The sequence below is a fragment of the Ixodes scapularis genome, unplaced genomic scaffold (assembly GCF_016920785.2).
Source record: "Ixodes scapularis isolate PalLabHiFi unplaced genomic scaffold, ASM1692078v2 PGA_scaffold13__105_contigs__length_92229423, whole genome shotgun sequence".
NCBI lineage: Eukaryota > Metazoa > Arthropoda > Arachnida > Ixodida > Ixodidae > Ixodes > Ixodes scapularis.
Window position 1 is genome coordinate 62,182,501 of NW_024609839.1, and position 24,001 is coordinate 62,206,501.

At 46.9% G+C, this 24,001-nt stretch overlaps 1 protein-coding gene across 3 annotated transcripts in view; it reads right to left on the reverse strand.

Moving 5' to 3' along the window:
* LOC8035590 (microtubule-associated protein futsch) overlaps positions 1–24,001 on the reverse strand; it is a 70,386-nt gene that overhangs the window by 45,311 nt on the left and 1,074 nt on the right. For 2 of the 3 annotated variants that reach the window (XM_040223809.2, XM_040223808.3), the window contains exons 2-7: positions 18,440–21,148; positions 12,874–13,064; positions 11,568–11,620; positions 11,256–11,312; positions 9,455–9,541; positions 7,529–7,657 (exon numbers count right to left, since the gene is read on the reverse strand). In XM_040223809.2, the coding sequence (XP_040079743.2) occupies positions 7,529–7,657; positions 9,455–9,541; positions 11,256–11,312; positions 11,568–11,620; positions 12,874–13,064; positions 18,440–21,148 (3,226 nt within the window). The remainder of the gene's footprint in view (positions 1–7,528; positions 7,658–9,454; positions 9,542–11,255; positions 11,313–11,567; positions 11,621–12,873; positions 13,065–18,439; positions 21,149–24,001) is intronic. The other variant, XM_029987119.3, reaches the window with a different exon arrangement.

Below are 24,001 nucleotides of genomic sequence, written 5' to 3' on the forward strand. Positions count from 1 at the left end.
AAAGGCGAGGCGTAGAAACGAACATAAAAAAAAAGCCTGTTGCGTTACCACTTCTACACTGACGGCCTGAATCGGAGAGCTCGGACGTTACCAAAGAAAAGCTACAAGTTGGGGGAAGGGGGGGGGGGGGGGGGGTCATAAACTAACCGGAAATAGTTGCGTCTTGCGTATCCGGGATGTATACAAAGTAATTGTATCGCGAGTACGTTTAAACGGCAGGAACTTCATCGGCCCCAATGGCGTGTCCAGAGCAGACGAGAAATTCAGCCAGCTCAGTACCACCGCTAGCCTGGGTCACGCAGCGGTAGGGTGGGTCTTTAAGTGCGTCACGCAGCGGTAAGGTGGAAAATAAATACCGAGATGATTTTAAATCGCGTCGCAATTTAAATCGTGATTTCAATCACACCCGTCGTACTGTGATTTAAATCAAACTCTTCCCGCAAAAACCGCACAAATCAGAACACGAAAGGAAAATATGAAGGTTTTTTTTCACCATCTGAACAAATCGAACTGTGTTTGTTCAAGTAAGGTGGTGCTTACGTCAGTAAAAATCGATAAAAAGCTGGACAATCAAACTGTATTCTATCTTCGGAATTAATTTCAGTGACCGGAGGGATTCATCAATGGATGTCTAAAATACATCTAATATTATAGAATCACACTTTCCTAGCTACAGTGCCCCAAATACATCACATTTGTTAAAAAGTCGTGGGTGGAGATTTAGTCCAGGGTCCCTGGGCTCAGTCTCGAGCCCTGACTCCATGTGCTCGGAGCTGTGGTGCAGCAGTAAACAAGGTCACACACATGTTTAAAGTTGACCGAACAACTAGGGTACAAGATTGCCACCATCCTATTTTTCAGGATGTGCACAAGCACCCCAAGGGTGTTGTCACAGCCCCGCGACAAACTGATTTACACCCTCAAGGGTGCGACAAGCTGATTTACACCCCCAATATTGTTCTAACAAGTGGGTTCTGCAGCGCGAGCCTTCGGTCCACATGCTCCTAGCTTCGGCGAGAATGTATACACATAATTGCGCAAACGTGTCAAGAAGCCCCAGTAACCTGAAAACGGGTATTGGCGAATAATACTCTCCGATCAAACACCCACCCCTTGGGTCGAAGTCTGCGTGTCACCCAATTTCGGACGGGCACCCATTCGTGTATTTCACGGCACCACTTCCTCTCCACCGCATGCGCAAAAGCAGACCCCCACCCCCCGAAAAGGCCAATGCGATACACCGACCCAGCCGACTTATAAACCCCCCCCCCCCCCCCCCCCCCAAACACCAAAAAGAAAGAAAAAAAGAAAGAAAGCCAGGTCGGGCCGGGTGAACGCAGGTCAACCGATCCCCGAACCCATCCCATCCGAAAATGAATCGCTGCACCCGAACGCCGACAGACACGCCAACGCGGGAGCGCGGAGGTGCGTTGCGCCTCGGCAAAGGGGGAGGGGGGCCAAGACACGCGCACAAGAGCCACGGTGGCGGGGTCAGGGGCCAAAGGGTCACGTGGTGCGTATGGGGAGAGGTCAACACTCGGTCGGATGCGAAACTCGTTGACCTCGTCTTCGTCCCCGAGCCTCTCGGTCGCTGGAGAAGCGAATCTCTCCATTGTCAGTTTAATGTCCGCGTATAAAATGGACACACGGGGGAGACGCGGACAAACATAGACACGCAAATACGCCTCAAAGAAAGCGTATGTGTACAAAGAGCGACGCAGATAGGGCGAGCCACCACCGCCAGGGGGAGGGCAGCTCTCAGGGCGCTCTCGCGCCCCTTGGCATGGAGTCTCGATGGTGACGTCACGGTTGTGACGTCGCGGTGTTCACGCGATTCCTCAGAGTTCGAAAAGGTTCACCCTGTCGACATCAGCGTGACGGTCGTCACGCGATGCTGATATCACGCCACGTAGGCACGTGATTCAAGGTACGTGACCAGGTGCTTTCCTGATGGTCACGTGACTTCAGGTTATGCCATAACCTCACATATCTATAAATGCCATGCATTTAGAACGTCTTTTAAATGCAGTCTTTTTCTGTTGTTGTTTTACAATTGAAAAGCTGCTGTAAAGTTTTTAGGGTACTGTTTTAGTGCTCGTACTGTCGGTCCTGTCGAAAGACTTATTTTGCTCGCAGTTCCGTCAACACGTTAAAATTTGAGGTGCACGTTTTAGTGAACGCAAAAAAAGGCCTCGTTTTGGTCTATGCAATCTAGCTGTTAATTATATGCATGCGCGTAAATTACAATTACGCTAGTTTGATCACGTCGAGAAAAAAAAAACGCCGACAAACACACACGATCTATGCGTGTGTGTTCTGTCACACGACGTCATGATGTTACATAAACGTGACGTCACACATTCCGTGTTCAAAACCTTGTATATTTGCTTTTTATATCGCGCAAACATTGCTGCTTATCCTCTTAAAAAAAAGAAAGGTGTTGTTTAATTTGGGCAACAGTTTAAGAAGTCGAACATCGCATTCTGCATAACAAAGAAAGGTCGAAGTTTCGCCGAATCTGGCAAACCTTGCAGACCCTACTCAGGTTCGACCAAAGTTCGCGACGTCTATAGCCCTAGACGGATTCAGCGCACAATACATATACAACGGGTTTCTCGCTTTCTTAAGATACCCACACATGCAAGGGACTGAGAGGCATACCACCATCTTCTGCAAAGGTCGGCGCGCTAAACTAGGCCTAGCTCCGTTCAGAACATAATAATAAAAAAAGAATCACGACTCGCGTAGCAGACGATAGAGCGCGTTTCGCCCCTTATTTTTAGGTTAGGAACGCCGGGGTAGGAACCCCGACGAGAACTCCCAAGACAAAAACAAAAAAGGAAAAAAAAAAAAAAAAAAAAAAAAAGACGCGACTCGCTCGAAATACGTCGACCTTCAGGTTGACACAGAAGAAGCAAAAGGCTCAAAGGAAACCAAGTCACGAACTTCCGCCATTTTATTTTCTTTCGGAAGCGACGCGGGTCATCAACTACCGAATTGGCACGTTGCATTTGTTGTTGTTGTTTCAGCAAATAGTTGTTTGTCTACAGCGTGCCGACGGTCCCGAAATTCGACAGTATAATCTCTGGATCTTCCGGCAATCTGGCAACCTCGACCGTGATGTCTGATTAATGGCATCTTAAAGTACCTCCAGGAACATCAAGATGGTGCCATGTACGCACTATTTTTTCTTTTTCTTTACAAGTTTGACAGACCGCATAAAAAATTACGCTCTCTTAGTGTCGATCTAAAAATACCACTAACAGGCAAGCAAAAAAAAAAAAACTACTTCTTTTTACGAAGCTATACGACTGATAAATTTACCATTTTTGTGGTGTCTTTTGTGCCCGCCAGTTTGCAGTATTTTCAAATCTACGGTGTAAGAGGGCGTAATCTTTAAAGGGTCTATATATTGTCCGTTGATACAGCTGCGAGCCTTTGCAATAAGCTAAAATCGCGTGAGCATTTTTTTTTTTTAGAGCGCAGCTTTTAGACGACTGTTTGCGCGTGCAAACAGAGAGACATGTACGTCGCCGTGGGCGTAACTGCGTGCGTTGCATTATGGGACATCACAGTTCTATACACCAATTCAATTCGCCGCTAAATTTAGCGAAGAAACTGATCTGGTGTGTAGGTCTGCGATGTTCCCTAATGCAACACACTGCGCGTTGAGTTTCCCCGACAAATTTAGCGGCAAAGCTGACGTCACATGGCCTCAACACCAGTTCAGTTCCCCCGCTAAACTTAGCGGGAAATTGAATCGGTGTTGGGGACATGTGGCGTCAGTTTCCCCGCTAAATTTAGCGGGGAAACTGAATCGGTGTTGAGGTCACGTGGCGCCAATTTTCCAGCTAAATTTAGCGGGGAAACGAAATCCAAAGCAACTAGCCAAAAACGTTTCACGTCGAAACAAACGGCGCGCGCGTTGCATCATGGGACTCCCACCATACCCTCCTCGTCCTCCCTGGCCTAACCTCAAACAAAAAAATCGTACATACATATATATATATACACATACATACATACATATATATATAGAGAGAGAGAGAGAGAGCGAGAGAGAGCTGCGCTCTAATTTCGCATTACAGAGAAGCGTAAACGTCAGTAATGTTTTCTATCTGTGGTTCCCCGACACAGGCCGACCCCCTGATTTGATATAAAAAAAAGTTGGCGCATATTCCTTTAATTGCGACGCCCGCTCCGGACGAGGAAACGGGTCACGTGACGGCCAATGAGAGAGCACTTTCCCTACTTCCGGATCACCGTCACGATCCACCCCATTAAAGCAGCGCGTAATGTATTCCGACTGGAACGATTCATTAGAACGAGACTCCCCCCCTTCGGACGCAATTAGCTGCGTTCAGCCAAGCGTGGACCTGCTATCGGAGAACGGAAATGTAACTCCGCAGCGAGCGTCCTCCGCTCGCATCCGTTCCTCCTCGCACAGACACGGAACGCTCAAAACGCCGACGATATATATATACATATATTAAAAAAAGAAAGAAGAACTTAAAAGTGCGCTTCTTGTTGCTGTGTTTGCGAAGTCGCATGTCGTGATGCCGTGGCGCGTGACGTCCCATGATGCAACGCGCGCAGTGTTGCATTACGGTTGGTGCGCAAAAAAGGACACAGACAATTGGAAGACAGACACACACACAAAGACAGCGCCGATTATCGATTGTCGTTTTCTTCGAGAAAGCGACAGTCAGCGTCTTGCCAAGTTATTATCGAAAAAAAAAAAAATTAACGCCCGAAACACTGCTTTTATAAGACTTGAGAAGTGATAAACCGTAGTCGTGTTTTCAAACAAAACGAACGCTAAAACTGAACGTAGAAGTACAGCTCTTTAAAACAAAAGTTACAAAGACTTGAATTAATTAAAAAAAAAAAAAAAAAAACGAACATTGACATAGTTTCCATGCCACACAAATAATAAAGACCCCCCCCCCCCCCCCCCCCTTCTCCCCCAAAAGAAATGCTGCCGAAGTGCGAACAGCAGAGCCTAGATTTAGCAAACTGCCGCTATGGTACCGCCATCTATGAGACGATCAAGCAAACAAAATACACGGTATGCGCATCGAACCCCCATTAATAAAAAAAAAAAAAAAAGAACGTCATAAAAAACGTAAAAAAAAATCACAACATCGAAGAGGCAAAGCGTATAATTTAAAACAAAGTTACCCTCGAAATTACTTTTTCTCTTGCTATTGGCCGCTACGCTACCACAAAAACATCACAAGGCTGCAACAGAAATGAGTACCCGCCTCATTTCTATTGCGTATTGGAGTGGTTCCACGGTAGCGAATAAAAGTGCTGACATAGAAAAAAAAAAGTAAACTAAAAAAAAAACGGTACTAAGAGCATGGAATTTAAAAGAGATTAATTAATCGAGTATCTTTTTAATGAAATGGCACAGTTTCGCCGAGCGAGCAACCTGGTGCGGGAATCGCCGACCGAAGGCGAAACCAATCATTCATCCATCGTCCCGAAACGCGATGCTATCAATTACGACGGCCCATCAATAAGGAAGACACGAACTCGAAACGACGGCAACGCCGCACGACATATCAGTCCAAGAAGCACGAAAGAAACAAACCGACAAAAAATCGACACAACATACGATACAAGCGCCGCGAAAAAAACCGGGTCACCGGCTTGCTTTTCTTCGTCACCTCACCAAGCCAGCAGAAGACCTTACCTGCCTTAAGTCAAAAAGGTCACTAATACTCAGCTGCCGAACACCGCATCTTACAACATACAAAAAAAAAAAAACGCACACCAAAAAGCCAGACATATTAAGAGCCATCCCAATGGGAACACGCACTAGTGCATGCAACGAAGCCAGAACCACAAGTGTGCCATTCCATCTCTTTTCTCTTTATCTTTGACTTTGCCGTAAGCCTAAATCAAGGCAGCTTCTGCGCAATTAACCTCGAAAAAAATCCGCACGCCACTGCAGGGGGGCACACGCTAAAAATGTGTAAGCACATAAAAAAAAAAAAAAAAGCGATTCGTGAAATGGATACGACAGGCACGCTTGAAATGGACCCTCCGTAGTGCTTCCATCATAGTCGGTTATCATTATTACTATTATTATTGTCATTGACTGCCCATTTCGTTCTCCCCTTTTATGGGCCTACCGCACGGCTGCGCGTCAAAAGTAATGATCGCATACAACGAAAGTACAAGTTTAAAAGAAAAAAAACACGTTTTAAAGAAAATGGCGAGAAGAAAATTGTAGAAACGAGACCTACCATCACAATGTCAAGAACCAACCAAATTTACCTTTTTTTTTTTTTTGTCCCCTTACAGAGCCAAATTTGGGTTTGCAGACGGCTTTATAATGGAGACTTCTGACCAGAGGCAACCAAATTGTTTTACTTTCCTTGCAGGGAGGAACAATTTTCTTTTCCCCAGTCATCAGGTTTAGTAACTGAATACCTTCGGAGTTAAGAGGAAGTTTGAGTCACTAACTATGTACACGAAGAGACTTGCAGATTCAGTTCTATATTTATCGAAATCATCGTTGATCAGCTACCTCCTTTTGTCACCAACTCAAACAATATGTTGAGCACAGCGCTCTATTAAAAAGGAACACTGTTGATATTAAGGAGCCGTTTCCCAGCGATTACAGCACACAATATCGTGGGATATTTTGGAAGTAACCGAAATGTAACGTACCTACTTGTTTGCGACCTACTGTAGCCGTACAACTAGAAACCACTGTAAGAATGTAGATTTATTTGCACCCTCGTTAAGTTTTAGCCCAAATAACCATAACTGTAAATACTTTTCAAGAACGACTTCCACAGCTCTGGTAAGAACTGATAGATCGAGTAGGTACATTTCAGTCCAAATTCAAAGGTCTTCCAATGTTACTAGAGAAGATTGTAGCGCCCAGAGAGTTTTCCACCATGCTACCTTTTATCATACTATTTTACAAAGCAACTATCAAAAGAAGTGAAGGAACGAACCAGCTAGACACTCCCCAATTGACAAACCAAACATTTATAAAAGATACTCGACACACCATCCAGTGGTGTGTTTACATATCCTACTTTCAAAAACCTTTTCTAGAAAAAAAACAAAAAAAACCTCGTATGTAACTCTGAAAGAAATGTCTAGAAAGCTAATCCCTATGGGGGCAACTAATTTTTTCATCAAAGTTAAATAAACAAAGTCACAAGCCCATTTTCCATCTTTCTACCTCTAGAAACAACACAAAGAATTAATTTGGGCAACGGGAAGCGGAAGGTCGCACCGACGCAAGCGCATGCAACCAAAGCCTGCATGTCTCTGTGCCTGTAAAAAATTAGCACAACACCAATAATTCTCAAGCTCAAAAAAAAAAAAAAAAATAGAAGAAGCGTTTGCAGGCGGAGACCAAACCCATTTGCACAAGTCAACGCAGCATGTCTACCTAAATGCAGAGCCTAACCAAAAACACAGCAAAGAAAGAAAAAAAAGGGCAGCTCTGCATGGTGCAATTTAATTAAGGCAGTGTCGTTGACGAGAGCAGTGCACTGACCTTGACGGCGTGGGGTGCTCGGCAAAGCGCTAAAGTGAACCACTTTGGACATGCAGGGCGACTTCGGCTGCGAGGGCGACAGCGCCGCGGTTCGCCTTGACGGCGCAGGGCGGCTCATGCTAGCCGGCTCTGGGTATGTGTTTGGGGGGGGATGGGGTTAGGGTTTGAGGAGAGGGATGAGGTAGGAGATTAAGGAATAAGGGTCGGGATTAAGGATGGGAAGAGGGTTGTAGCCGGGGTTCGGGATGAGGAAGAGGTCACGGTTGGGGTCGAAGTCAAGGACGGCACAATCGTAAAAGTAAGGGTGGGGGGTTGAGGATGGGTTTGGGGAGAGGGTGAGCAGGGTTGGGGAGAAAGGGGAATATCTGCGGTTAGTCGAGTTAGTCTGGCAGCGCCGCGCGGCGCCACGCAGCCGGAACGGTGGCACTTCCCCTGCAGGGTACGACTAATCGATAGTGCCACTTCATTCTGTTAGTGTGGGTGGTTGCATTATTCGCATTCTATTGTCAGGACATACTCCCCCGAATTTACTAGGGGGCGAACCACCAGGGAAGTTCCAATTACTAGGTTAATGATGCAATGCATGCCGCTCAAAATGACGGTATCACAAAAGCGCCGCCCGACGTGCCAAGGAGCCGTTGGTGCAATGGCTGCCCAAAGTCTATGTGTCAACAAGAATTGCTAAGTTTTATATACAATCATATTTTAAACAGATTATCATAATAGCTACTACCCACCAAGAAAGCTAGCCGTTAATTCAAAATAACAATCTAACATCTGCCAATACCATATTTACTTGCATAATGAACACTTTCTTCCCCAAAAAACTTACACATATGTGGAGGTGCGTTCATTACGCGGGGCAAAATTTTCACATTTAAAGACTTCGTGCAAATGTCATATTAGGTGCCAATATACTCGGCAAGGTGCTGTCGCACGTCTCCACTGATGGAGGCGCACCCACGGCTGGTCAGGGGCGCGCCACAGGAACCATGCTTTATAAATTGCGAACCTTTTTAGGGAGCTTTTGGCATGCCTTTTGACGAAGGAAAAACACCCTACGAAGCTCACTCAGCACAGAGAGCAATATGACCGTTCTTAGGCCTAACAACTTTCACGATTTCACTGTCCGAAAGAAGACCACAGACGACGGCGTGTTTGAGCATCCGATAGGCGAAGAATGTGCGGGGCTGGGAGCCATTATGAGAGTCGCTTGGCTTGGCTTGACTTGGCCTGACCGTTTGGCAACAAAAGAAAATTGGCTTGGTGGGCTTCGTGGCTAGCTAAGTTGGATGCAATTCGAGACTCATGCAGCTGAAGTTCGTTACGAGAGGGAAAACTCCAAATATTGGTACCTGTTGTGGGGGGTGCATTAGATATGGGACTACATACACTTGCATTTTGGGGCCTAGTATCTCGCATACGCATACCTTGATTTGCAATGGGTGAAGTGCTGGTCCACGTTTGCTTCTGTTTTAACGAGAGTGCACAATTGTCAAAAAGTGCTCGGGCTGTTCAGCCTTTGACTTTCAGCAGATGTTTTTGCCACGTCCTCCGCGAAGGACCAATCTTACCAAGCGCTGGGCGCATGCGTGACGCAGCCATAACTCTAGTTCACGGGAGGCAGGCGGCAGTGTGCGAGGGGGCTCATGTTGTCTCATCCTCTGCACGCGCAAAGCTCCGGCGAGGTTGTCCCACGTGCGGAAATACTAAAGCTCCCTCCATGCATCGCGGCAGCGCAGCAAAACTGACTGGCGAGGTCGGTTTAATTTCGACCACCTGGGGATCTCACTAGGGTTGACCGAAATCTCAATTATGCGCTGGCTTCTCCACTGCGTAAATGCGAGCAGGCACCTCGGCCGAGATCGAGGGCCCTACGATGACGGCTGCTGTTTGCGCCGAGCGGATGCCGATGCGGGTCCCTACCTTTGGGAGTGGGCTTAGTGGCGGCAATCCAAGGTCTTGGGTAATCCGGACGTTTCGGGGTTGCCTTTGTCTTCCGTTCTGACAAAACTAAACAAAGCAACGAAAAAAAACATGTAAATGCCAGCACAAAACAAACAAACAAAAAAACTTGCAAGTAACTCCAATGTTGCAAAAAGGAAGCAAGGATCAGTGGCTGAGCATCGATGCACTGCAGCTCTGAGGATGTGGAGCAAAAGTTAGCACTGCAGAGCGCAGTGATTCTGGGCTCAACCTCCACCACTGCCCGCCTTGATCCGCAGGAGTATTGTGCCGGTGTGTGTGGTCGCGTACCACTGATGTGTGGTGCATGTCAAAGACTCGTTAAATTTCTCATCTATGGTGGAGACACCATAGATCCATTAGAGACGTCTAACCACGCACAAAATGCAAGAACTCTGGCAAGCTTTTGAGAATGAGGCATACTTAGATCCTATCGTAAATTAGCAAATTGCCACAAACCAAAGACATTAGTTAGGCAAAGAAAGCTCTTCCCGCTAACCGCAGCTTCTCAGACTGTTCACCGTCTCTGCTCCTTTTCGCTAAGGCACTTAGAAACCTTGAAGTGGCCCGAGGGACCAGCCAAAGTAGAACAGCAATACATAAAGGCCATCGAAATATTGCTTGTAGTAAGCGAGACATCAAACTGATCAGTAGGCAAAGTAATGCCACCGAAAATGCAAGGGCAACGTGCAATGCAATATTTCCTCATCAAGAAAAATTTAACATTCCTGCCGCTTTCAAGTTCTGCTCCGTGCACAGCATGTCCCCCCCCTCCCCTTTTACGTCTTGAATAGCCCATATGCAAAATTGTTTAAACGTCTCGAAACACTCTGTGCGTTGCCATCTTTGTTGCGTCGAGATTCCTCTCCTGTTTGTCTATTTTGTAGCGTCGTCCGTAACAATCGAGGCCTACCGCTCGCAGTCATCGATCCTCACCCACACCTGTAAGCTAAGGGTTAGTATTGTTTTACGCTCTTCACATGTATGCGCTTGTCGCCCCGGCAATCGCTGGTCTCTCGCCGCAACCAACATGGCAGATGCGCACGTCGGCTCGAAATCTGGCTTTGTGCTGGCAAAGGCATGGACGCGGGTGCACGGTCTTTGAAAGCACTTTCTCTGTGCATGTGCTTGTGCAAGCGAAGGAAGGATTCTTCAGAACTATGCTTTCGCGCCCTGGCCTTGGCCAGCGTGCCTGGCCTTGGCCGAAGCCAACTGGCAAAACTGAGCATGTTCTTCGGCGCCACACTACATGGTGCTCTGCATATCACATATGGTCTATTTGTACATTTGAATGTGCACTTAAGATCAGTTATTTGTTGTCCCATCAAAACATGCAAATTTCAAATGCAAAATCTGTCTCATCGCTTTGACAACCAAATACATTTGGGACTTATGTCCGAGTTTTTACAGCCCAAGGCAGTAAGTAATTGTCACTGCATCGCACGCAGATGAGAAATTCTGCCAGTGCTGTGCGATCGCTAGCCTAGGGTCTTTGACGCATCTCGTGCAGTGGCAATACACGATATTAAACCAATACAATGCTTGCCCAGATCAAAACGGAAGGGTGTGGAGATAGAACCCAGGATCCGCTCCGAGCTCCTTCGCATAAAGACACTCAACCATTGATTGCTCTATCATTGATCTCCCACTTGCCCGCAGCTGTCGTGCAACACTTAACGCAAGTTCGGCGGTCCACAGTTCGGACACAAATTATGCGAAACGTGCACAGCATGTGTCCCCTTACAGGGGATGAGCAACTGACCCGATTTGACCGAGGCTGGTCCCTTCCCAGATGACTGAACCGAAGCGCCGTCTGCACCTAAACATGGAGAAAATACAAGAGACCCATATTAGAGAAAAGACAGTATCTAGGACATTCATAATAACACCCCGGTACTGCCCTCCAGATACAGATTAAAAAACAAAATACACACGCGACCTGGTGGGAGCTTAAAATGATGAATCCATTTGTCCTCGTTTCTCTTTCTACACCTGTCAAACCTTTTTCCTCCTTCAAATTCATCAGAGCAGATTAAAACTGAAAAAATGAAAAAAAAGTTGCAAGATCACGCACCTTTGGCAAGACTGCTGTCCTGGGCTGTTGTCGAGCTCTCTGGACTGTCTGCCCTGTACAAACGAAACAGATACAAATGTATCCCAAATCTCCCTGCAATTATGTTGCTACACGACACACTCTTTGTGTAGTGCTAGTAACCTCCAGGCATTTCTTCTTAAGGTGTGCCTCCAGCTCCGTTCTCTCCACCCCACTGACACACTGGCTTTCCCCGTTGAGTCTGCCTGTGTCCACCGAGTATGGGGAATGACAGGCAGCGGGTAAACTGAATTTATGTGTAGCCCACGCGACGTCAATTTTCCCGCTAAATCTAGCAGGCAAACTGTATTTGTGTACAGGTCACGTGACACGAAGCCATGCAACATTATTTTCCCAGCTAAATTTAGCAAGAAAATTCACGGTTACGCTTTTTCAGACTTATTTTCACCTAAAAACCTAGCCTATGAATGTTTCACGTTAGAAATGATAATATTTGAACACTATAGACAAGCAAACTAATTTTAAAAACTCGTCTTAAAAAAAAAAAAAGTATTGCCTCAAAATTTAGGAAACACACAAATCCCCAGATAGTGGTTATTTGCAGTTTGTTCCCAGGGCACTGGGTTTCCGTTCTCTCTTGTTTTCATGAGAAACCGACAACTATGATTTCTCACTGAGGTGATGAAAGTGACTCTTTGCAGCCGATGTGAGACAGATACAGCAAAGCTACAAACGAAGACAAGACAAGCCGTAAGAAGCCACCGACAGTAAAGCAGAATGCAAACACAAGAATACCCTAAGAAGTTTGGACAATTTGCTTTGTGTCAAATAACTCCAAAGATCCAAAAATAGGAAATCAACTTTGCATTTTATTTTTAGTTTGAACCACAACTGCCTTAACCACTTCAGTGCCACTTCTTTTTTTAAGTAATTCAAAAATGCTACATTTTTTTTCATTGAGGAACTTCATTCCCTTAGTACCACAGATACAATTATAATTTATTACGCAAAAACCAGCGGCGGCAAAACCAGCGGCGGCGAAAAAAAAGGGCGCTAACTACAGCGAGTGCTGCCATCTATGATCAGCGCCGCAAACTACTCAGACAAGCCTAGCTCGTCCATGGAACTGAGGGCTACCGAAAAAAATAGAAAGCAGCCGACGAGCTCAGCTCGTCCAAGGCACTTAAAGGGTTAAAGACAAGCAGGCACACCAAATACGCACAAAGGACCGTTTCAGCCTACATTGTTCATACTTAAGTCGCAGCAGATCTCGAAATTTTAGCATCCATTTCAGTTTTCAAATGCCCACAAAAAAGAAAGTCCTTACAAAGCCGACAGCTGCTGCTCGCCCGTGGGCGTCCCGTCGTCTGCTTCTGTCCGTCCGCTGCCCCTCGACGAGGTGCTTGACCGGAACTGCCGCCTCAAGACCGTAGACGACAGAGAGTTTGGCCTCGGCGTTGCCGGCTGCTGCTTGGCACCTTCCAGGTTGGTGAACACCTTGCTCTTCACTTCCTTCACCTGTCGCCAAATTCAAATTTGGGGGTTTTATGTGCCAAACCAACGATGGGCATCTGGCATGGCCCAACGGAGGCTGAGGATTAATTTGGACCATCTGGGGATCTTTTGACGCGCAACCGAAAGCTCGGTTACACGGCGCCTTCTCCGCAATAAGCCTCCGTCAGATTGCGGGCACCTCGGCCGGGATTCGAACCCGCCACATGGGGATCCGTAGGCCGGCGCTCTCGCCTCGGAGCCACCGAGGCGTCACCTGCCACCAAGGAGCCAGGATCAAGAACTACATTCAGCTCACCCAGACATGTACAAGCTACTCAAAAAAGTAATTAAGTTACCGAGTATTTGCCTCAAAAGTATTTGAATAGAGTAGAAATCACTCAAATGGAAAGTAATTGAGTAAATTACTAATAACCGTAAGAAGTAGAAAATTACTTTTGAAGTTACTCTTCTATTTTTTTATGGTAACAAGAAAGCACATAGGTTTTCATCCGTTGGCGAAATTCTCCTATCCAAATATAAAGCGGCTTGCGTTTTCACAGAAATGTTTTAAAAGCTGGTTCTACTTCTGCATGCCTAATTGTTTCATGCTTCTTTGTTTGTTTTTTATGTCAATGATGTAACTGTGTATGTATTGTTTCACCTTTGAGGTTTAGCACTGCCCAAGTTTGATTTTGCAGACAGAGTGTTTGCTTGTTTACAGTGTTGCGTAAAGTACATCTAAAAAGTCCTTGAAGTGAAGCACAAAGTAAACTGGAGGTTATGTAGTGTAGTGGTAAGTACACCAGGTGCAATGCACTTGAAGAAGTAAAGTACTATAAACACAATGCACTTTCAAAGAAAAGTATGAGCACTTTTTAACACAATCTTTCATGATGCCTTTCATCACCATACAGTGTTTTCTTTTAAACTGGTATGCATTGCTCCAGGGGTAATCGAAGGTGCGTCAGTTTTTTTTGAAAATAGCAGCAAATATTGAACAGTCAAGTCGCCAAAGAGCCGGGATCAACACTCTCGCTGACAAACTATTTAACAAAATAAGCTTATAAGGCACTTTTTTGTATCTATCTTTTAGCCGCCATTAATTCACCCGGAGAAATGACCAGATGAGGCCTCGAAAGACGATAGTGTGATTTCACACGACAATGCACCATTTTTTTGTTTTCAAATTTGGGGAATGTACTTTGAAGTTGGGAGTTGTACTTTCCCTGGAAAGTGCCAGAAAAAAATACAAGTACATGCTCAGAGAATGTACTTCAAGTAAAGTATAAGTTTTCTAAACCTACTTGAAGTAGTACTTTAAGAACCATGTAAAGTTGTTCCCAACCCTGCTGTCCATGCCAACAGTAGCTGTACATCTGTTATAGAAAGAGTTACTATTATGGGAGAATTACTAAGGTTTCTTGAATGTTCTTCAATCTTGGAAGACCAGCATAATCTGAGTTTCAGGAGCAAAGGCAAAGCAAAACAGGTCACCTTTGCACTGCCCTTTAGCACGAGATTCTTGAAGTAACGTACAAACTACGGGAGCACCAGATGTGCTTCAGAGAGGGTGCTGCATTTTGTTGCCTCTTTCAAGTGAGAACGCAGTGTGTACACCTCCTGCAGTGGGCAAGAGTTTCTATGTTGTGGTTAAGGAGTTTTGGACCTTCCAAACCACTCCCCCCACTGCCTGTGCAACAGGCTTTCCCCTCTTTGCAAATATCAGCTGATATTCCAACATCTTATCTCTTTTTGTACAGGAATATTTGTTGATAAGCAAACCTACCACTAAAGTTGAAAAGCCTCCATATTGACAAACCTCATTTTTATATCAAATAATGATGTCCCAATATTTATTAAACGTTCCACGAGCATGTGTATGAAACTGCACCCCGAATTTCAGCAGTGCCAATGGCCGACATCCATAGCTGCTGCGTGACGACACATAACGCAAAGGATCATCGTATGGTCGAGATAAAAAGCATTGGTCGATAGATGTCTTGTATTTTGTTCCAAATTATATAGTCTCCTAGGCTGTACCCTACTGAAATACATCTCTTTTAATGCAGCTCCAAGCGTGTGCAAAAACGTAGTGCGTTTTAGCAGGATATTACTTGAAAACAGCCGTTAGCTTCGAGCAAATGTATGCAGTTTCGCGCACACACAACTGCGACGGCCACCGATCAGACAAGGATCGCCTGCAAAGAGAAGGATGCAGATTTTGCCTCTGAAGCGGCATCTGGATCCATAAAACCACATCTAGGTCCAGATATTGGCGGATCCACAGGATCTGTGATGCAGTTGTGGGTCGTTTCCTCGGAGCTGATGCCCGCAGGTTGAACGGAAACAGCGAATCGTTCAAACTGCATGTAACATTTCTAGATCGTCACTTGACTCTGATGAGCTTGGTAAATAGTAGCCACACTCCATTTTCACACGCGGGTCAACCGAAATCGGGCTGCATGTGTGCTAAATATAACATTTGGCATGGTTTCAAGATGGCTTAGCTGTTGGTTTCGTTTTAATTGCACAATCAAACCGATAGACCCGATTTGGACAAGGAGCAGGTGGACAAAGTTGAATACCGTTGGCACAGCATCACAGCTCGGCTCAGCTTACGAGCTTTCTGCCCGCTTAGAGCTCCGCTCGTAGCTCTCATCGGTGAAATGATTGCTGCATAAGCAGGTTCTTGATCTTGACAAGAACCAATCGCTCACCAAGCACGACAAGGATCCATTTTGCTCGACGCCGCACGTTTCGCGGATCGCAGGTGCTCCCCGGTGGTTGTGGCACCTAACCGTGCAACAAAAATCTCGCCCATCCACAAAACAGGTCGAGCACAACAAAAATGAAGCCCGCTGCGGCGTTCACCCGCAGGCAAACGACGAGTGAGAGAGAGAGAGAGAGAGCCTATCTTGTCTGTTTGTCTTCCCTCTTTCTTTATCGTAAATTAGAAACCAACACACTCGACCATCTACAGAAATTCTCGCTTTGCAATATTCGACATCAGAGCTTCAATGTTGCCAATGAAAACGCCGTTTACACTAAAAGGAGTTTGGAGCAGTTTAAAATTCAATTACTCATGCAGAGGGGCATATAAATTTCGGATATTGCACGGACAATGTGTTTCAAGACAATAACAATGATATTCAATTGTTTTCTTGAACACAAAGCTTGACCGGACAACCCCTTTAAAAAAAAAAAAACACTAATTGCCAAAATAAAAATGTAATTGAAAGTTGCTAAACTACTCAGAAAAGTAGTTAAACTACAGCAGCCTGAGTAGAGTAGTTGAACTACGTACGAGTCTGAGCTCACCACATCGTTTTTCGAACAGTCCTTTGCCTACCTGAAAATCGCCTCTTACTCGACAACCGATTCCCTCGCAAAGTGCAAGATTGGGCATGGCGAAATCTGTTCCTTTTATTGTTCAGGCACTCCTGTATAGCTGCAATTTCGTTAGCTCCACTGGCCAGTCGCTCTCGCCCCGGCGCCTTGAACTTGCCTCTGCCCACCGTAAAGTTCAAAGAGAATGCCCATCCCATTTTTTGGGCTGCATATCCGTAACATAAAAATTCCAAAAAATCACGCACCCCACGATTCCAGGAAAAATCGGCCACCAACCGCGCAAATTTGTACATATTGCCACGTAAGGAACGGAGCTTCAGTGTCACCTTGTCACGCTTCTACCGCGCAAACGCGCGATCAGCGATATTGGAACGTGTGACAAGCATGTTCGCTGTGGATTGTCTGGTGTTCATCCACCGCAACACGTGAATCTTCCACGTCCGCAATCTGTGGTATGTTCTCATGACCTGCGCATTTGTAGCGGGTTCCCACGCGTTTGTCCGCGATATCGATTCCCGTGACACCCGAGTTTAGCGGGTTCTCACGCGTTAATCCCACTGTGAAGAATGAATGCGCTGCCTCCGCATTCTGCGGCATCCCTTCTCGTGAACAGGGAGTTTGCAGCGAATTCCCGCATACTTATCGCACCATAAGACTCTGATTTGCCATGTCTGCGATCTGCGGCATCTGTTCCCGTTTCACATCATTTGTAATGGCGGCCTGCCCTCTGCCTCTTTCGTGCTTATCACCAATTTTTTATAAAATTTTGCTGTTGCATTCCTAAACATCGCCCAGTCCATATTTTTCATAATTTGTCTCTTCATTTTGGGTGGGCGTTCTTTCGGAACTTTACATATAAATATTTTTTTTTTCCATTTTACACCAGCTTTCCTTTCCTCTTGTGTTGCGTCGTACAATCTCCAGTATTTTAGTTCCATATAAACATTAAATCCCCTCCTGCTCAGGCCACAGTAGTGTCTTGCAGTATCTTTTAAATAAATAAAATAATTGCCAAAATGGTCGTCTTGGGGCGGCTTTCGCATTTGCGTCCAAGCGTGACCGAGTCAGATATACTACCTGGTTCACGACTGGTGAACACGCTAGCGCCATCTGTCAGGCAAAGCTGGAACACTTCCGTTTTATGTATACATCTTAAAATTTCTTGCGCACCATTCTTTCATTGTAAGCTTCAAACAATTTTCACAATGTTACGAGCAACCTTTTCTCAGAGATAGCATGGAGATCGTCAGATTGCACGCAGTGAGCCAGCGTGTCTTCTCGTATCAGCGGGCAAGACGCAGCAAGGCCACCAAGATGATGCTCATTTTGCGCTTGCTGTGTCGGGCAAACGAGTGTGCCTGGGCTTTTGGCCTCTCTTTAACGGCGATGTCTCGCTTTGAAGAGACACTGAGCAATGTTCCAATCGATTAGTGTAACTTCTTCGCAGGTACCGCAGGTGGCGCCTGGAGGAGCTTCGCTGCTGAACCAGTACCATGGAAAGTCAAACTTAAGAACTCTCCCGTAGGGACCGCCAATAGTTTGTTGGTGTTCTTAACTGACAAGCTATTTGTTGAAATAGAAAAGAACGCTCATCCCCCCCTCCTCCTCCTTCTTCTTCTCCTCCTCTCCAAAAAAAAAAAATTTGAGCTTTGGTTCCTCGGAATATAAACCATTCTCAAAGGTTTATTTCTGTGCAGCACAATCCCCACGCCTACTTTAAAAGGACAATGCGATGAGCAGCATGTGGGCAATGCGCAACGCAGCGTGAACATGACGTCAGCCCTTTTCCCATCTCCCTCCAAACCGCGCTGAGGAATGCTACATTTGGGCCTCGTACTAGCACATTTCGCCGAACAAGTATTTATGACAGGCTCTCAGTCGTAAGGGAAAAAGAAAACAAGTGCCCCAACAAAATCAGTCTATGTAGGCTCCATAGCATCCAAGTCATTTTCAAAGCCGTCGTCTCCTGCCCTATACCTTCCCTTCACGAGCTTCACATTGGAAAACGCCATTCGGAAAATTCACAACAGACAATTTGAAGTTTGGCTTACCTTGGGCTTGGACTTTTCGTCTGCCATACTCGCAGCCAGTTTGGACGTCACGTCGTCCCATCGTCCCTTCCGCGGCTGCCTCGGCAAGGACCTTGCAACCTCCTCGCCCTCCGTCCTGCTCGCCTCAATCATGGCCTTGACCTTTGACACAACCACCTTGGGAGGCCGGGGAGGCGGACACAGTACAGACACCCTTTTGGGCACCGCCTTCTCCGGCCTCGTGGGCTTGTCAGACGCAGCGGACTTCGCTGCATCCAGACCAGACTGCCGTTCCGTCTCGCCGTCGTTCGCGGCACCGCAAAGATTCTCGCGTGCCTGCGATTCCGGTTCCTCAGGCACAGGCTCGACCTGACTGCTCTCGGACTGCGGCTCTTCGTCTTCTTCGGGGGCTGCGGCTAACTCTTCCGGCGGAGCAACCGCTTCGTCGGACTGCACTTGCCGTCGCTCTTCTTCGTTTTGTTCCTCGCTCTCCTTAGCCCGCTTCAGATCAGCTTCGCAGCATAAGGGTGCCTGCAGACGGAGCGAAGCTTGGACTAGTCCAGCCGGAGACCCGACGCGATGGTCGCAGTCCGGGCAGCAGTCTGGATGGAGATTACGCCTCTGAGGTTCCGACTCCGAAACGGCACCACTATCTTGGCTGCTGCATGTGGACCATCGCATTGCACGGTCCTCGCACGGACTCGCCGCAGTTCCGCCCGTCTCGCTCTGGCACTCGAGCTCGGAGTCTCCCTGGAACCCCGTGTCCGTGCTTCGGACCGTGTACGCAGACGCCGGCCGCTTGGGCTGCGGGCTGTCCTCGCCATGGAAGTTGCTCAGGTTGACCGCAGTCAGGTTAGAAGCACACTCAACGCCGTCTGCTTGAGCGGGGCCATCGCACTCGACCGATCCGACGCTCGTCGCGAATCCAGACGAGCATTCCAGACTGTCCGTCGCACTCCGCTTTGCTGCGGAGTCGGAATGCTGGTCCGTCGCGGATGTAGAAGCCTCGGACGCCGGTCCGCTGAGCGGCGAGGCCTCAGTGGTCACTATCGCGCCGCTCCGCGCTACAACGGTGTTGAGGTAATCCACCTGGTCTGGAAAGTTGTACTGCAGGATCCGCAGCACATTGCTGCTGATCATCGGAACATTGTCTTCGCCATCGTCGTCTGCCGGTTGGAAGGAAGTGAGCGTCATATCCTTCGACTCTTCTTCCTCTTCCGGAAGATCTGCAACGTCATCCGTTGAGAAGGAGTTGGGAATGACAGAGACGCCTTCGAACGAGAGGGTCGCGTCCCTGATTGCGCCGTCGGTGAGAATCCCGAGGCTCTCCTGCTTGGATCCCTCGTCGAGCTCGTCGAGGATCTCGGCGATCGGAGAGAGAAAGTCCGCGGCTCCGGCAACTGCCCCTTCCTCCGGACTTCTACACACCACTTTCCCGCCGGACCTGCCGTCGTTCTCGTCAGAATTCTCGTGGATCGGAGAGAGAACATTCTTGACCACGGCACTCGTGTCCGGCGCAGGCTGCTGCGGCGGAAGCTCGTTCATGAGCGCGGTCCGTAGTTCCGCAAGCACATCCGGGCTGACTCGATGATGAAGTGCCGACTCCCGATCCGCGAACTCTTCACCATCACTCTCTGGAGATCCTGCGAGGTCAGCACCTTTCCACAGTGGAGCGTGGTCCGTCGGAAACAGAGTGGGCGCGCTCTTGCATTCTCTTTGTGCCACTTCGGACAATCCACTCGCCTCCTCCAGATGATCCGTGTCCCTGTGCTTCGACCGGAAGGGCAGAGAAGACTTGCCAGGAAAGCCGAGCTTTGGGAGACGTGAGAACAGAGACGCAGCTTTTGAGGTTTTCTCCGGTTGAGGGGTATCACCTTCTAGTGCGGCAGAATCGGTAGGAAGCTCCGGAAGCATCGTGGCGGACTGCAGTCGGACTTTAGACTCTGGTGCAAAGATGCCATGCCCAGGACGGCACGTGAAGTAGACCACCCCGTTGACGACGCCGCTGTGCTTGCCGCCAGACACTTCGTCCAGCTCCACGCCGCACCACACGCCGTCTGCAAACTCTGTTTCGCCGCAGAACCGAAGGACTCCGGATTTCACTCCGGCCACAGTGACACGGTCGCCGAGACGAAGCTGCTTGTGTGGATCTATGGCAAAATCCCCAAGAGGGGAGGCAGAGGCGGCCCTATGTTCTGACGGGACGACCGGGTTCCGACGGCCAGACAAACGAACAAAGTTCTTGTGGTCGAACGGTTCTCCAAGGCCCTTGAAATGCGACGGATCAACCCTGCTGTCTTGCTCCGCTCCGATGACGCAAGTCCTCTTCAACGGTTCTTTAAGTTCCCTAAAGTGCGACGGATCCACCTTGTTGATCCTGTCGAACTCCGCGACCTGGCTCCCGCGGTTCGGCAAACGAACTGCACTTTCACGATCCGACGAAGGAACTTCTCTGTTCACGGCCGAACTGGTGAAGCTCCCATGGCCTGATGAGTCGAGCGTCCTCGTATCACCGCTGAAGGGGGCACTCCGATGGCTGTGGTGATTCGACTGTACAGCTGACGGCCAAGATGTAGAGGGCAGCGGTTCCGACGGACTCTGTGTTGGACTGGCTCTCGGAAGCAGACCCGTGAAGTCATCCAGTCTCTTCGCAACCACCCGCTGAGGCCTCGGAATGAAGCGGGCGATCTTGGATGTCTTCGACGTAGCAGCGTCCGGTGGTCTGCGTCCCTGCACAAACAACGAACGGTCAACGACGAGCACGAAACAGACGATCCCAAACAATACTTTGGTGCGACGCCCGCCATCACACCAAATGCAGTGCCCCATTTCATCGCAACACAAGGACGCACTGAAAGGTACAAGCACAATACGCTCACTTGGAATGGCACTGCTTGAATGAGCGCATGCTCAAGCACCTCTGAGCCATACACTCATTACAAACCCCCGTCTCCCTCGCACTATACTTACAATGAAACGGAGTAGACGGGTGTTCTCACCAACTTTAGCTCCACGTCAAGGGACCATAATCAAACACCCCCAAAACAATCAAAAAAGGAAACGTACAACGCGGGGACAGCGTTTTCAGACGGCTTCGTCAAGACAGCCACTCACTGGGACAAGACAGACATGTGTGAGCACCCTTCGTGCAGTGGGCCGCCGATTTCTTTCGCGTTTCTTTTTGTCGTTGCCGTCGCTCGGCTCTTCTCTCCCCACACCCTCCTCTAAGAAGAAGAAACAGATCAAACCTCTTTCTCACCACCCACCCCCCAAAATAAACAGGCACACCCTCCCCACCCCCAGAACGACTCTTGCGAAAACAGAGGAAAAGGAAAAACCATATACCCTCGCCTACCAATGACGGGCAAGAACAGCAAGATGCAGACTGCTGACCCATATTTCGCGGATAAACCCTCCTCTCCCTCCCCTGAACCTCCTCTCTCATTAGCGAGGGGAGAGGGGCAAATGAGAAAGGGAGGGAGCACCGGCCAAAACACAAAGGATATAGCAACACAAATAAAGACGCCCTTTTCTTTTTTTCTCTCTCTCTCCTAAGATGAAGCCGACGGGGTAACACAATAGAGCCAGCAGAACAAATAAACAAAAAAAAAAAGGCAGAAATAATAGTTAAAAAATAAGTAAAGCAGCAACGTATCTAATGCGAGCCAAAGGGTGGAAAACTGGCAGAACACGGCTGAGTGGGCCTCAGAAGACACCGAAACAAATAAGCAAGTTCAAAAAACAAACCAAGAAAAAAAAAACCGAACAAGAAATTGACAAAATTACGGCGTGTCGAGAGGTAGTGTACACACCAACACCAAACTCACAAGCGGCACTACAAAAAATATAATAAAAAATAGAAAAAGGAACGATTTATTTTACCGTTTTTACGACTTAGTTTTTTAGTTTATATTTTTTAGGAGTGCATTTGGCATTCGGACAAGTGTTTTTTTCTTTTTTTTTTTTCGCGGAAGCAAGCGCTCTACCGTCCTTGTGTGGTTTCCTCGACGTTTTGGGAAGGTAGCGAGAAGAGATACACTTAAAATAAATGCTTGCAAAAAAAAAATAAAAAAAATAAAAAAGGCAGTTCGCGGCATCATGGCTACACTGCCGGCGGACAGCACCCCCAAAAGAGCCACGACTTTTTTTGTTATCTAGGTTTCCTCGAGATAACGAAGTTTGGAATAAATAAATAAACAATCGTAAAATGAAAAAAAAAAAAAAAAGGGGGGAAAGCTTAGACTTTTCCTTGTAGAGATGTATTTATGCTCTAGGGCGACACAATTCCGCAAACAACTATTTCTTTTTATATATAAAATTTAAAAAAAGAAAACTACATGTAGCAGCTACCCACTGTCAGCGTTAGGCTGCCCTTTATTTATAAACTCAAAGATATCAATCTTTTCTAGAAAAAAAAAAAATACGCGGTTTTGGACGTAAATAAAGAATAAAAATAAATAAAATGGACGGCAACTTTCTCAGCTAAAAAAAGACAACTTTGACCGAATTTTTCAGACATGTGAAGGTCAGTACTTTCGATATAATCATAAAAGCAAGAGTACGTGAACAAAATGTAAGGGCACAAACGACCTGGTGTACATTGCACATGGTTGGAAAAAAACCCTAGACTGCGGGCAAACGACACAACACTAAACATGAGGATGGGATTCGCATCGTTTGGTGAATCGCGCTAAACTTTGCACGTTTTACAATGTTTATATATATATAATGAGCCAAGCTTAGGTCAAAGGCAAAAACCACTTGGATCAGTTGGGACAGCGCGCCGTTACAGCGCTCGTTGTCTTCGCCACGGATTGGGGGAAATGAACAAAAATAAAATACAAATAAATTACTTATGATGACAGGTTTGGATTGGCGACAGGCTCAAGTCCGGTTCTCGCGAGATTGGCCGACTCTCACGATAATCCCTCATATCCCAGAACGCAACCCCCCACCCCCCACCCCCCCCCCCCCCCAAAAAAAAAAGAAAAAGGGAAAAAAAAATTTGCGGCGCATTCAATGTGCGGGATTGGTTTAATCGGTAATAATGCTTTTCTCAAAATGCACCTTTTTTCAACTTTTCTTCTTTTTTTTTTTTTAATTTTGCGGATGTACAGGACACGTAGCGTTAGAGCAAAAAGAAAAGAAAAAAAGCTTGCAAACCTAATTAACGAAACAAAAGGAATTGCATATAAAACCGACAACTGTCACCACATGTCAGTACTAAAATTTTTTTTTTTTTAATTATTATTATGAAATAAAATGAAGCAACACCTACAACTGTTTTTTTTTTTTTTTCTCATTTTTAATAAGGCACAACTGCGCGCTCGAAAGGCAGCCACGCGACACTTCCGCAAAACACACGCGTACGCAATAATTTCGTCACTGTAAAATTACTTTATATCAAGAAAATTATACGGCACGCTTGTGGTTGCATATGGCAAGCGATATTCTACTGGGTGGATTGCCACGTGCTACCAGCCTCACGATTCTACAAAATTACGGCGGTAATAAGGGGGAGGAAGAATTTAATTTTTAATGCGTAGATTTGCTTTATTACTCCCAAATGCGGCGAATGTAAAC